Source organism: Fusarium verticillioides, chromosome 9 (genome assembly GCF_000149555.1).
Source record: "Fusarium verticillioides 7600 chromosome 9, whole genome shotgun sequence".
NCBI classification, from domain to species: domain Eukaryota; kingdom Fungi; phylum Ascomycota; class Sordariomycetes; order Hypocreales; family Nectriaceae; genus Fusarium; species Fusarium verticillioides.
The window spans coordinates 493149-507460 of NC_031683.1; the positions used below are offsets into that span (position 1 = coordinate 493149).

A 14312-nucleotide genomic window follows, 5' to 3' on the forward strand; every position below is an offset into this window, starting at 1 on the left:
TGCTTAAATCTGATTAAGAATCATCTACAAGATGGTTTCATCTGCAGTTCATGACGCTGATTCAGCTGGTCTAGGGGCAAGTGAACAGGATAATCACCCCTGTCAGACCTGACAACGAAGCACAAATGACGTCAGGGCGTGGTCTAGAGCTTTAGGTCCTGCATCAGAGCTGCACTGTACCTCAAATTGTCGTCGGGCCATTCTCCCTCGCAAACCCCGCAGAGCTTCACCTTCAACTGCATCATCATCGTTATTTATACGACATCTCGCTCTCATTCTTTCGAAATTTTTCTTCCTTTCTCCCTTTCATTTCACCCGCCAAAATGGATAACATGGCTTCTCTTAAAGACACTCTTACCGCCTCTGGAGGCGCGGAATCTGCCGGTACCTACTCGCCTCAACTCCTCATGACGTCTCGAATTATCCCGCTTACTGTCTCCAGGATTCCTCAACGACATCGTCGCCCAGCTGTGGCCAAACATCAATGTCGCAGGCGGCAAGATTATTAAAGATGTCGTCGAGCCTATGCTTGACCAGATGCTGCCAGGTCCTCTCGCGAACCTCCGCTTCGTCAAGCTGGACTTTGGACCTACACCCATCAGATTCTCTAATGTTGACGTGCACAAGACCGAACTCGAGGGCATCAAACTTGATATGGACTTGGATTGGGATGGCAAGTGCGATTTCGAGCTTGACGCGTCAATGGTGCCCAAGATTGTAAGCTTCGTCATTGCTGGCCTCAATATTATGCGTTACTGATTTTTGGTGTTACAGGGCATCGAACATGTGAAGCTGAAGGGACGGCTCTCCATTTTACTTTGTCCTTTGACAAACGTTATTCCACTGGTATGAAGCTCCTACATCGATACAATTATCGGCACTGACATGATCCACAGATCGGAGCTGCTCAAGTGGCTTTTATTAACCCGCCCGAGCTATCCCTCGATTTCACCGACGCCGCCAACATCGCCGATTTCTCCCTCATCGACAAAACCGTCCGCAAGGTCATTCTCAACATCATCTCATCCATGGCCGTCCTTCCCAACCGCTTCCTCGTCAAACTCGATTCCTCCAACGATTACTTCAAGACCTTCCAACCCCACCACGGTGTTCTTCGCCTCACCATTGATAACGCCACTGAGATTACTGGCGAAAAGAAGAGCGGCGCCAAGAGACTGCTCCAGAAGCTCGTCAAGGATATCCCCGACTGCTACTGTGATGTCAACGTCGGTGCTGAGGGAGAGTGGCGAACTTCGACTATTAAGAATAAACACGACCCCCAGTGGAACGAGACTCACGACTTCCTTGTTACAGATTACGAGCAGCGTATTACCATCGATGTGAACGATGAAGATCTTGGTGGAGATGACGACATTGGTATTGCCACAACCACCGTCAAGCAACTTCTCTTGAACGGCGGTCGCCAAACCCTCACACTTTCTCACAAGGGCCAGCCCCTTGATACCAAGGTGACCATCCACGGCAAGTTCTTCAACTTTGTCGGTGAATCCAACAGCATCTCTGCCAGCAGCCAAAATGAGGGCGAGATCTGCGGTCTTGCCACCGTCCTCATCGCCAGCGTTAATGGTCTAAACGGCCAACGCGACGAGCTCAAGCCCAGCGTGAAGGTAACCTGGGGCGACAAGGAATTTGTCACCCCCGTCAAGAGCTACAGCCCTGGAACGGATATCTTCAACCCATCTTTCGACACGGCGTTCCGATTCCCTATCACCGCGGAACAGCTTTCGAACCCGCACAGCTTCAAGCTTAGCTTGCAGAATGGTACCAGCGAGCAGGGATCAGTGGATATTCCTTTTGATAGTGTGACGGGCGCTGATGGTATGAACCGTGAGGAAGAGTTTGATGTTGGATCTGGTGCTACTATTCGAGCTCGATTCTCTATCCGTGGATTGCAGCTCGCTGAATGATCGGGGTTGGAAAATACGGAAGAGGTCCCTGCAGCATGTTGCGTTACGCATGCATTAGTATGAATTAGCAAGCAATAAATTGTTTATTATCAATCATCGGCGACCATAAAAAAGAGGGAGGTGTGTTATTTGTAGTGGAGACTTGTGGCCGAGAGCTTCAATCAGCAGAGAGAACTTGATCAAGGCAAAAACTTCAAATTGCTATGTAAGGGAGTGGAATCTGGCTATTTAATGACAGTCTGGAGCCAGGTTAAATCTCAAAGCAACAACCAACACAACCCTATATCTCATACCTTTCCATCGTGTGCTCAAGAAAACAGGGACTTTCGTCTTCTAAACCTTGAGTATCTCGTGAAGATAGCATAAGTTTTAACTATCAATCAATGTTCCTTCCTGGTCATCTCCATATCTAGCCAGAAGCTGGAATTGGCCGATGAGATCAGATGAACCACCGAGGCCGGAAGGGACACTGTCTCCGGTCTTTTCGTGTCCTACATCAGTCGGAATCTCGTAGGCTCCAACAGGTTCTCTCATCGTCTCGTCAAAGGTCCCAAGTTCCTTGACCTGCAGCTCGAGAAGTTTGGAAGCTGCGTCGAGTGTGATGATGATGCCATTTTCCGCTAATTTCGCGGCATAGTCCTTCGCATTACGATTGCGAAGGTAGTTTCTGTACTGAGATATTCCGCTCGAGCTTGTGGAGCTTATGGTACTGAGGGAAGTGTTGTTGAACTCGTGATCTTGATCATATGGTTAGCCTAAACCAGGGTAAGGACTACAAGTACTCACATGGCGAGATATTCTCCATCATTCGGTTGAAGTTTGGGAAAACGATACGATAGAAGTTGAACCATCGATCTTCATCCGTTTCTTTTGACGATTTCCTCTTCAGTGAGTGAAGCTGAGCTGCTTGGTCTCCATTTAACATGCCGTAGACTGCCGCTGGCTTCTTCTTAGAGCATGGCGGTTCTTGTTGCGCATGATCCTGGAGGAGGACATCGGTTTTGAAACCGGTGTAACATCGTAGGCAAATGCATTTCCCCCTAAATTCCTTTGGAACATGGCAACGAAAGAGATGTTCCCTTGGAAGAGTTAGCCCTACCCTTTCTAAGCTTAGATAAACTTAGGTAAACTTAGGTAAGTTCAAGTAAAGAGAGGCAAGTTGAGTACACATACTTAACTTTGTTGACATCGATCCATCCTGGACCCTCACAAGCTCGATGGTGAACGGAGACCAGGATACCGGCCTTGTAATAGGGGCATGCAAAGCGCGGCTTCAGACTGATTTGCGTGCCCGTTTCGCTTTGAATTGTGACGTTGGTGGAATGAGTCGTATCGACCGTGCGGTCGAGTCGATGCCTGACATCCTGAGTGTGGACCTAATATCGCAAAGCCGTTAGCGAAATACTCCTTGCCGATAAATTTGGAGTAGTATGAGAAAAATCCTATATATGTGTGAGTGAGTTGACTTCACACAATCTTCTACGTCAAAGGAAAATGGCTGTCCTACCATTTCCACATCGCAGGTGTTTCGAGGTTCGGAATAAGCTGGGTCATTCTCTAACTTGTTGCACATCTGCGTCAAGGCGCCAAGGACCTCTTGGGCTGACATTCTCTCGCTCATGTTGACTTTGAGCATCCCTTCCAAGACGATGTACAGCATGTCATCCATGAAGGGGGACGATCGAGATTTCTCACGAAGGGATATCAGTAGCTATTGCTGGAGGATTAGACCTTGTCAAGACGAGAAGATATGATGAGGACTTACTCTTTTGATGTCTGGCTTGAGGCTTGCCGTAAGGCCACGTCTCTTATCGTACTGCAATCGGAAGAAGGCATCTCGATTGGGGCTGTTGTCTTCTTCATCGAGTCGAGCCTCCATCAGCTTCGCGAAACCGGCTCTGCCTTCACAGAACCAAGCGATGGCTTCTGCAAAGACACAGCCAAGACTCCAGACATCGCAGGCCTGTGTAATACCGAAAGCTGTGGTATCGATCTCCGGGGCACGATAGGCTGGCGTGTGTTTGAGACCATTGGGGATGTCTCTCTCTTCGGGGGTGCAAAAGTGCGAGGATCCGAAGTCTGTAAGAGCAAACCCTACCCATCTATGGTTATCATGGGGGCCAAAACAAAGGATATTCTCCGGTTTGATATCGCCGTGAACCCCACAGATATTTGGCTCCTCGCCGTTCCCTCCATGAACCGTGGCCAAGGCATCCGCAAGCCCTCTCATCTGACCCCCGAGCCACTCAAGACTGATTTTTTCGTTGCGCGGTCGAGGCTGGTGTCGGAAAAACATCGCGAGGTCGCCATCCGCGAAAGGAAAGACGAAATGGTATATGCCTTCCATCCTATAGGTCGCACAAAGAGGAACTATGTGTGGATGAGGGTTCTGTGCGAGATTCAGTCGTTTATAAGCGTTTCTCTCACGAGCGTAGGCTTTGGGATCTCCGTTGGTCTTCTTTACAGCGAAGGAGAGACCACTTTTCAGTCGTCCTCCATGATGGTCGCGAATGTGATTCATCCTCACTCGAAACACTTGCGACGACCCTCCAGACTTGATAACCTCAGCGTCGTCGAAGATAGACCTGGAAGAGTCTTTGAAATCATAGAATGGCAGGACAGCTGTTTGATCAAGGCTGAATTCATCCGCTGGAGCGGCGGGAGATTCCAATTGCCAATACCTACACCATGCCCTGGCCATGGCAGTGTCAGCCGACCCGAGCTCGAGCCTTGATCGCCGGTCTTCCCAAGTTTCCGGTCTTGGTAGATATCGATCCCCGAGAGGAGGAAACTGAAAAGGGCGATCCAAGTACCCGACAGCTCTTTTAGCACCGTCATCGTCGGTTTCTTCTAGGCCAGTAGAAATGATGTCGATGGCCTTGGAGACCTCCGCACGGGTATCGTCACTGACCTCCGAAAGCCAGGGCAAGGGCCTGCGATACTCTTCATATTCCTTGTCCATCTGATCATGAAGAGACGCAGTAGCCAAGACATTGCAATTCGAGCAATCTTGACCGCCACAGTAGCAACATTTCCACCTGCGGAGACGACCTGGCAGATCAAAATGATTTGGCATTGTCACAATGAAATCAAGTGATTCAGTTCCTCAACGAGAAGTATGCTTGTGTAAAGAAAATGTTTTAAAAAGTTGTTAACCTACCAAAGCGGGGACGTCTTCGAGAAACGTCTCGGAATGAAGGCTTTGATCCCAAACAGTATGCCAGTAGTGATCCGGAGCGAACAGTCCCATCAGGGCTCGCTAGATGCTAGCTAGAAAGTGCCAACAATGGTCAGGCTTGGGTGTTGCTTTATAGCATCACCCAAGGCTGGCTTTAGTTCTAGATGATTGTTATTTTAAGCCCGTATGGCGAAGATGTATTGAGGGGGAGTATTGGTGATTATACGAACATTCTGGGTGATGTTTAGGCACTGGCTGAATATTCAGCGATGTATTTTGGGTCAAACAGTTGCAAATATGATACTGGATGAAGTTCAGTAACGTTCAGAGTGCAGAGTGTTTGGAAAGTGAATGAAGTTTATCTGGCATTTCTCAAAGGCATTTATGATGAATGAAGAATACAGTTGCGAAAATCTTTCTTGTGGAATGTCATTTGAGATATAAGCAGGACAGTTTAGCGCATATGAGTTCTGCGCAAATGCGTGGATATCGACATATCTTACTGGCTGAATGGTGTTGTGGCTTGCCTAATTTCAACCCCTATGTAACTTCGAACAGTAGCTCTCCAGCATTGCTAGGGACTAGAAACAACATCATTGGTCAATATTCCTTTACGCTCAAAGCTTTTGTGCTTTGCTGTGGCATCAGAGATAGAATGGAAGTGAAGTATGTATGCTTTTTCATGAGCTGGAGTCGTGCTACAGAGCTTGAGCTGTGTTTTCAAGTGTATTATTTAGCTCGTTAGGCGTTTTGACCGTGTTTGTGACCTGGACAGCGTAAGCCAAGTGCCCGATCAGTTGATTGGCTGTTTTACGCAGGTGGTAGGGTCAAGATGCAATGCAAGCAAGGCATTCTTGCCTGCGCCACTCACTGCCGAGTTCCCCCTGCTTGAGTTCAATCAATATATTATACTGGCCTTAGGCCCACTCGCAATATTATATATTACAATTCTTCACCACACACATATATAAAAAAGTGTCATTTGCCAAAGATTGTTCGAATATTCAAAAGCCCAGAGAAGTGCTTGGCCTATCAGTCCTTCATAACCCTTCTTGAAAATGGAGTCAGGTCTCCCTGTGGAGTCCAAGCATCAACACACAGAATGCGAAACGAAATCTTCCCAAGCTTGCGATGATATGGAAACAGGCTCTACCTCGAGCTCGTATGAAAGGGCGTTGGTATTGTCTCCAGGCTATGAAAGCGGTGCTGTACAGGATCGAGAAAAATCTAGAAAGCCGGGAATATCGGAATACAGATACGATCAGCTACCTAATGGCCCAAGCCGAAGCTACTTTCGCATCTTGAAAGTACTGCCTACCCAAGATCCCGAATCTGTTATCAGTTGCACACTCAGCACAGTTGTTTTACCTCCCCTTGGGTCCAAAAGGAGCATATGTGTCTTTCCCACCGTTGGAAGACAGGTGGCAGATCACATCAAATCTTGATTGATGGAAGGACCTTGACGGTTCAAGCGAATGTTTATCGGTTCCTGAAACTAGCACGAGAGCGATATTCAGATGTGCCGATCTGGATTGACACGATATGTATCAATCAAGAGGATGTTGATGAAAAGTCACATCAGGTTCCGCTCATGAAGAGATTTACCACCAAGCTCAGGTGGGGAGCTATCTCGGCGGCGTCAACCGAATGTTGGAACCCTGCCTCAAAGTGATGTGCCAAGGTAACAGCCCCGAAAACAGCTTTGATCCCAGACATCTAGTCACTGGTGACGACGTAGGAGGGACTCTGCTGTACCAGTTGGGCCATATGTTGCTGTACCTTATTAATAACGAGTACTGGGAACTGGCATGGATCATCCAGGAGCTTTTGCTTGGTGGTCAAGGCGTGGTCTTAATTGGGCAAACCGAAATCCCTTGGGACCGTCTTTTCCAGCACACGCGCTTGCTCTGTGAGCCTGACAACCATTTATCCTCAATAAAACCAGAGTTCTTTGCCCAGTCACCGCTGGCAACTATTGCTAGACACAGAAAGGAGGGCTCTGGATTCACGCCATTGAATCTTCCAGAGCTCCTGTCTCAATTCGGCAATGTACGATCGCATGACTTTCACGATCGGATCTACGCACTATTGGGGCTTGCAAAAGACAGAGATCGGGTTACGGTAGACTATGGTTCAACCAAAGAAGATTTCTTCTTCGACATTTGAAGTCTGTATGCGAGATGCGAGGCATTAATAACTCTATGAACTGTCTCTGTGTCTGCACACATATTATCTACGCTATAGGTTTGGAGCGAACGTTCTTCGCCCCCCAGCCCGATCTCAATTACATCAGTTGGGTCCTCAGAACCCGCACACGTCTCGAATTCCATGTGGCTTCCCTGCGAAACGCGTTCAGTAGTCCTGGACAGCCATATATCAGCTTAGAAATCCTAGGGCGCAATGTCTACGGTCTCAAGCCAAGGCCACACGGGATTGACATTCAGGTCTATGATGTCTATAAAAGCAGGAGTTGGAGACGGAATTTCAAATCCACTACAATCTTTATACAGGATGAATTCAGAACTTGGCATGGAGAACCTAGTTTCATTTTCACCGAAGCAACTGATCGAAGCCACTGGTACTGTTCTGCGATCTTCAATCACTTTGAATATGAGTCTCTGGTGCAGTTTTCTGAGGGCGAGAGCGCTGGTATATGGCTCAGCGTAGAAGGTCCGCTTGCCGATAGTCAAATGCGACTATATTTGACAAGAGAGGCCTTCCTGGGACTAGTTTCTGTTGCCATGACCCAAAATCATCACGTATGTGACTTATTTCAGACTTACACTTTTGTGGAAAACAATGAACAAGGGTATGGCAACCGGGAGATGCAAAGTTCAAGGCTATGTACGAAGGAACGGTTTGATAATTGGTTATCTACAAAGGTGCCAGCAAATGATGGCTGGAACGATTACGCCGACGAAGATGGTGATTAGAACTTTACCCCTGGCGGGATGGATGCCTAGCGAGTTAAGTTCGTTTGATGAGAGCTATTATTGTTGGTCTTGCAGCGCCAATACAATTCCTTTTGACTAGACAGTGACTGCAGCGAGGTCTAGTGCGCCTCCATGCCCCCGATCCTTAAACCGTGTCGTAGCCTAACGGTAACCAGAAACGTTTGACGGACTCGACGAGAAGCTTGTTTGATGATATCAATGTCGTTCTTTTCAAGAGCGAAGAAACAACGTAGAGAATCGGTATCATCGGAAGCACCGGTAATATCGGAATTAATGTAGAAGGATGTATGCTTTTGCATGAGCTGAAGTCGTGCCGCCTTGGCATTATATCTTCATTGGTGGTTGGCTTGTTAATGTCACCCAGCCCTGGCTGTCTAAACCCTTAAATGTCCATGTAACTCACTGATTTAGCGGAATATTCCCGCCCCTGGTATGTACTTTGTTGACTTTGGGAACCAGAACCGAAATGGAACTGAGCGGTTATACTCAGAGTTGATACTTGGCGCATCAAGGGTAGCGGAATTTAATCCCAACAGACATCAGACCACCATGTGAGGCCCCCAAGCATAAAGATAAGGTTAATTCCCTGTGTGTAGTTTTAAGGCTTTATCTGATTACTCGACCATGTCCTCACAGCACTACACTTCGTCATGGCTATTCAACGTCTAGTAGCTAGAGATGATCAGTCCAATGCCCTCGCCATCGGCCGTCAACTTCGCCGCGACATGACACCCGACGAATGCTATCAATGCGGTACGCCATATCCAAAGCCTTGGTGTCCCACTCACATTGCTAACATCTTACAGAATCCGCCTATCAATACGTACGACAAATGCAACGAAACGAAAAGCTTTGCGCAGGCGATGCCTTTCACGACTTATATTCGATCTGCGTAGGATGCATCGAAGATAATATCGACTCAGGAAGTCCAAGAGACTATGTTGAACCAAACTTAGGCCGATACGTCGACTATTGTGCGCAGTTCACTTCCTTCACCAAATGGGCTGCGATGGGAGCTACTTCGGCGACTTCGGCTACTATTCAGACTCGGAGTACAACCGCCACTTCGGCTGCGGAAACAGACGGTGGACGCACGAGTGACACGAACATTACAGATAGAACTGTAGAGCAGACAGAGACATCGGTACCTGTTTCTAGCACCAACAGTCAGTTTGAACGACCCCAATTTGATGAATAGAGCTCATACCATCTAGCTATGCCGCAAACGACAACGGAAGTCACCCAATCTAGAGAGTCAGCCAGTTCATCAGCTACTCCTAAGAAGGATAGTAAGTAAGAGATGTCCACCTATCTCCACAAGTCATACTGATATCCAGCAAGACCCAAGTTCCAGTAAAGCGTGGGTGGCTGGTGCTGTTGTCCCTTCTGTACTCCTTCTTGCTGTGGTTGCTACATTTGCGATCTGGTGGCGAAGGCGGCGAAACAGAACACAAAAAGGCCCCAGAACTCCTCATGTAGACGAGGTAGCCGGTACGTCAGGCTTTGATAAGCCGGAGCTTGATTCTCTGGGCATTGCGCAACCAAAAAGCAAACAAGAGGGCATAGTGAGTACGAGTATCGCTGCACATGATACTGCCGTCTTACCAGTACCTAATGAGATGCCTGAGAATGGTTTGAGCAGAGTAGAGCTTCATGGTGAAGCAACAGGAGGCACAGGACACAGCCACGGCTCCGGGCCTTACTATGAGCTTCCAGCCACCGGAGCCACGGTATATGAATTGCCTTCAAAGCCATGCCAACCATAAGATGGAGCGCTACTGGTTACTTTTTCATATGACCTGCATGAACTTGAACTCAAGTGTAGTTCGTTTGGAGTTGTTCTTAATCAAGCTCGAAGCTTTATCATGTGCCTTTCGCTCTGAGTCGATTCTATAAGTCCTGGGTATCTATGCCCATTATCGAAATGCTAAACTTCAAGGATCGGATAGAAGTCATACGTCACTCATATGACTTCTATCCGTCTCAAGCCAGTCCTTTGTCCCAGCGCTTCCACCGCGAAGGATCGAAATCCTTCGAACCAATCAACCTATTTTCGTCTTCCTATGCACACAAGAGAGAGGTTGTCAGCTACAATAGGAAGCTCAAGTAGCAAAAATAACGACATTGAGATTAAATCCAGGTCAGTTCTGTCCTGCTGTTACCTATCGGGTAGCTGACTTACGCGTATTTGTTTCAAGCAGGGAATGTTAAATGAGGGCATCGACTCAGCCACACCAGTAAATTAAAGGATTTATGTTTATCAAGACAAAAGACCTAAAATTAGGAACAGATCTACCCGATTCGCATAACCGACGCACCAACAGTGTCGCATGTCGCAATTTGATCTTATCTTGAGGTGATGTAAGACATCAACACACTGAGCATAGAATGAGATCTCGAGTATGAGAAGTTTTCTCATCCTGTCATAGATTTAGCCGGCCGCAAAGGATAAAAGCTGCCAATCGCCACTAAGCTTGAGAATCAGTCTGCGATAGAAACTACTCTTCAAACAACAGCAAAAAAGAAAATGATGTCCAAGGAAATGTAAAGCAATCTATCATCCAGAACAGAGGAGAACTGACCTGGCATGTTTACAGCAACGTCGATGTGCTCGTCATCGGGGCTGGACCGACTGGTCTTGGAGCAGCTAAACGTCTTCAACACTTGGTAGGCCTTGCCTCCCCAAGACTTGAGGATGTATTGACCTTCCCCTCAGAATAGTGTTGATTGGCTCATTGTTGACTCAAACGAGACGCCTGGTGGTCTCGCGTCAACCGATACAACTCCCGAGGGCTTCGTAAGTCTACATAATATGGAGCCTGACTTCTGGAATCTTACTTATCTAGCTCTTCGATGTGGGTGGACATGTCATATTCTCCCACTACAAGTACTTCGACGATGTCATTAACGAGGCTCTTCCCAAACCTGATGATTGGTATGAGCATCAACGCATCTCATATGTCCGTTATCAAGGTCTTTGGGTCCCATACCCTTTCCAGAACAACATCGCAGTCCTGCCTAAGGAAGAACAAGCGCGTTGTCTGGCCGATCTTATTGAAGCAGCCGTTGAAGCCCGCGCTCGTTCACCAACTGACAAACCAGCCAATTTTGACGAGTGGAACATTCGCAACGTTGGTGAGAGGCTGAATGAGATCTTCATGAGGCCTTACAACTTCAAAGTCTGGGCTGTTCCTACGACCAAGGTACGTATTCCCATACCTCATGTGAGATCGTGATTGACTCGCATAGATGAACTCTACTTGGGTTGGAGAACGTGTCGCCGCCCCCAATGTCAAGCTCGTGACCACCAACGCTATTCTTGGTAAAGCAGCTGGTGGATGGGGTCCGAACGCTACGTTCCGCTTCCCTGCTCGTGGTGGAACAGGGGGGATCTGGACGGCTGTTGCGGATACTCTTGATCAAAGCAAGACTCGTTTTGGAGATCATGGTGCAGTTACAAAGGTTGATGCTGATACCAAAACTGTTTATTTGAAAGACGGTAAGCATCATGTCTCATATTGAGATTTCCACTGACAATAGTATAGGAACTACAATCAAGTATGGTGCCCTCATCTCGACCATGGCTGTCGATCAGCTTGCTGAGACTATGGGTGATGCCAAACTTCAGAAGTCACTCAAACCACTTTATTACTCCTCCACCAACGTGATTGGTGTCGGTATTCGTGGAAAGCGACCTGATCGTATTGGCGATAAGTGCTGGGTAAGCGGCGATGAAATGCTTTTGATATCTCAATTCTCACATGGTCATAGCTCTATTTCCCCGAAGACAATGCTCCATTCTACCGAGCTACCATCTTCTCCAACTATTCACCATACAATCAACCAGGCCAAGGCGTCAAACTTGCCACGAAACAGCTTGCCAACGGCGACAAGCCTGCTTCGTCGGAACCTGCTCCCGGCCCATACTGGTCAATCATGCTTGAAGTTTCTGAGTCTTCCTACAAGCCTGTGAACCAGGCCACTCTTCTCGAAGAGAGTATTAAAGGTTTGATCAGCACCGACCTACTCAAGCCAGAAGATGAAATCGTCAGCACGTACGTTCGTCGCTTCGATCATGGATATCCGACACCGACTCTCGAACGCGACGCTGCTCTGTCCGAGGCCTTGCCTTACCTATACGACAAAGATATTCTGTCTCGAGGTCGCTTCGGAGCGTGGAAGTATGAGGTTGGAAATCAGGACCATAGGTGAGACACTCGTCATTCCGTTGTTGCTGGATCAATGAGCTAATAGCTTGCTACAGTTTCATGCAAGGTGTGGAGGCAGTCGACAACATCATCTCTGGCGGTCTGGAGTTGACACTGTCGAACCCCGATTTTGTCAACTCTCGGAAGAATACTGAGCGTCGTCTAGCTGGTATCAAGGGTGCTCGGAAATAGAACTCTTGCTGAGGTGTCTATGTTTCTTGCATCGTCGACAGAGAGATCCATGTACATGGTCAAAGTGGTATTCAACTTCTCCGAGCCCAGGCTCTCATCTACTCATCCTTCTTTATATCACTATTCGTGGAAAGATTATTTTAGTCATCTATTATCTATGCCCGAGTCATCAAGTTCAATACATTCACATTTCATGAACTTGAAACCTAGACCTTGTTGAAGCTATTATCGGACTGGCCTTTGCCCTTTTAACCTCGGCACTAAATCGTCTCGTCTGGTTCTTCCCCAACAAGCATAACCAGAATTAGATTGAGGCCCATAGTATATCCGTCATTTGTGGTGGAATTTGTTCTAGTGGTGACTTAGCATGAAGATCACCTCGTATGGCTCTTGTGCCAAGCCTACCCCTGAGGGTCCGTGAGCGCGACTGAGCGCCTCGCTGAGACTTGACTATGGGGCCAATGAGCCTGAATCTCGTAACTAATAAAGAGAATAGACAAGCTGGAAGAACAATAAAAGCCGACATCTCCCAGGTTTTGTCTTGTAGTGAGAACCTTATCTTCACTTTTTAATATTCGCTCGTTAGACACTAAAGCTTTACAATCGTTTTTATCCCGGTCCAAGATGAAGTTCACGACCATTCTCGCCCTCGCTGGCGCTATCACTCCAGCCATCGCCGCTCCCGCCAAGTCTGACAAGACTTGTTCGAATCCTGCAAAGAGAATTGAGTGGCGGGAGCTAGATGCTGCTGATCAGCAGGGCTATATTGATGCTGTTCTATGTCTCAAGACTAAGCCTTCTCGCATGGGTCTCAAGTCCAGCTTGTACGATGACTTCCCTCATCTTCACTTCCAGCTTAACTCATGGAGTAAGTCCCATATCTAGTATCAAGTCTAAGCTGTTGCTGATGAGATACAGTCCATGGTGGCGCTCCTTTCCTCCCTTGGCACAGATACTTCGGTGTAGTTTACGAGCGAGCTCTTCGTGACTGTGGCTACGAAGGTCCATACACGTGAGTACTACACAAGCCCATTACAAGGTAAACCCTAACCGTGAACTATTAGCTACTGGGACTGGACCAAGGACACAGAGGGCCTTCGTCTCTCCCCAGTCATGGCATCAAAGAACGGTTTCGGCGGCAACGGAGACCCTGAAAATACCGAGATTAGTGCTTCGGGAAGTACACTTAAGTGTGTATCTGATGGTCCATTTGCAAAGCTTCGACCCGAGTACCTCGAGACTGAGCCAAGGCAGCTTACTGAAGGTGGCCATTGTCTTCACCGTAACTTGCCTGAAGTTGACGAGCCTGATGCTTTCGCAACCATGGCCAAGGGCTTTGGACCTAAGGGAGTCGAGGAAGTTCAAGCATCTGGGAACTGGAGTCACTACGCCTCGGCTCTTGAAGGAGGACCTCACGGTAGCATTCACGCTTGCCTCGGTGGAGAGATGAATCCTACTACGTCTCCCAATGGTTAGTAATCCCCTGTATCGTTCAACATAATATCTGACGTTCTATAGAACCTCTGTTTTTCATGCATCATGCTCAAATCGATCGTCTCTGGTGGTTGTGGCAGAAGGAGAACTCCACCAGACTCACCGAGTATAACGGGCTTTACAAGAACATCAACCAGACTGAGCAGCACGAAGTCAGCTTGGACGATGTGTTGATGATGGGCGGTATTGACGAGGACCTTACTGTTGGAGATGTCATGGACACCACTAAGGGGCCCTTGTGCTACAGCTACTAGGTATTGGCCGATAGTCTCCGGGTGAGACATTTGAAGGTCAACGGTCGAAGCGATTTATTGGCCGAGTAACAATATTTTCACGTCTCTGGGAGACTCATATAGAA

General features: G+C 47.7%; 6 protein-coding genes across 6 annotated transcripts; 5 read left to right on the top strand and 1 right to left on the bottom strand.

Moving 5' to 3' along the window:
• Nucleotides 1-193: 193 nt before the first annotated feature.
• On the top strand, nucleotides 194-2400 carry FVEG_11133 (hypothetical protein). The gene is made up of 4 exons (XM_018900301.1): nucleotides 194-384; nucleotides 443-717; nucleotides 775-846; nucleotides 897-2400. The coding sequence occupies exons 1-4, from the start codon at nucleotides 324-326 to the stop codon at nucleotides 1926-1928; spliced, it is 1440 nt and encodes a 479-aa protein (XP_018758555.1). The 5' UTR covers nucleotides 194-323; the 3' UTR covers nucleotides 1929-2400.
• On the bottom strand, nucleotides 2298-4890 carry FVEG_16970 (CMGC protein kinase; the record flags this gene model as incomplete). The annotated part of the gene is made up of 5 exons (XM_018906203.1): nucleotides 2298-2665; nucleotides 2715-3007; nucleotides 3102-3304; nucleotides 3436-3639; nucleotides 3694-4890. The coding sequence occupies 5 exons, from the start codon at nucleotides 4888-4890 to the stop codon at nucleotides 2298-2300; spliced, it is 2265 nt and encodes a 754-aa protein (XP_018758556.1).
• A 1887-nt stretch (nucleotides 4891-6777) lies between these two features.
• FVEG_16971 (hypothetical protein) lies at nucleotides 6778-7272 on the top strand (the record flags this gene model as incomplete). The annotated part of the gene is made up of 1 exon (XM_018906204.1): nucleotides 6778-7272. One exon carries the CDS (start codon nucleotides 6778-6780, stop codon nucleotides 7270-7272), a length of 495 nt encoding a protein of 164 aa, XP_018758557.1.
• A 1438-nt stretch (nucleotides 7273-8710) lies between these two features.
• On the top strand, nucleotides 8711-9826 carry FVEG_11135 (hypothetical protein; the record flags this gene model as incomplete). Its single annotated transcript, XM_018900302.1, has 4 exons — nucleotides 8711-8813; nucleotides 8867-9226; nucleotides 9275-9349; nucleotides 9402-9826. 4 exons carry the CDS (start codon nucleotides 8711-8713, stop codon nucleotides 9824-9826), a joined length of 963 nt encoding a protein of 320 aa, XP_018758558.1.
• Nucleotides 9827-10590: 764 nt separating this feature from the next.
• Nucleotides 10591-12460, top strand: FVEG_11136 (hypothetical protein; the record flags this gene model as incomplete). The annotated part of the gene is made up of 8 exons (XM_018900303.1): nucleotides 10591-10604; nucleotides 10631-10727; nucleotides 10777-10857; nucleotides 10907-11263; nucleotides 11310-11559; nucleotides 11606-11781; nucleotides 11832-12268; nucleotides 12325-12460. The coding sequence occupies 8 exons, from the start codon at nucleotides 10591-10593 to the stop codon at nucleotides 12458-12460; spliced, it is 1548 nt and encodes a 515-aa protein (XP_018758559.1).
• Nucleotides 12461-13084: 624 nt separating this feature from the next.
• FVEG_11137 (hypothetical protein) lies at nucleotides 13085-14208 on the top strand (the record flags this gene model as incomplete). Its single annotated transcript, XM_018900304.1, has 4 exons — nucleotides 13085-13328; nucleotides 13379-13472; nucleotides 13525-13931; nucleotides 13979-14208. The coding sequence occupies 4 exons, from the start codon at nucleotides 13085-13087 to the stop codon at nucleotides 14206-14208; spliced, it is 975 nt and encodes a 324-aa protein (XP_018758560.1).
• Between the last annotated feature and the right edge of the window lie 104 nt (nucleotides 14209-14312).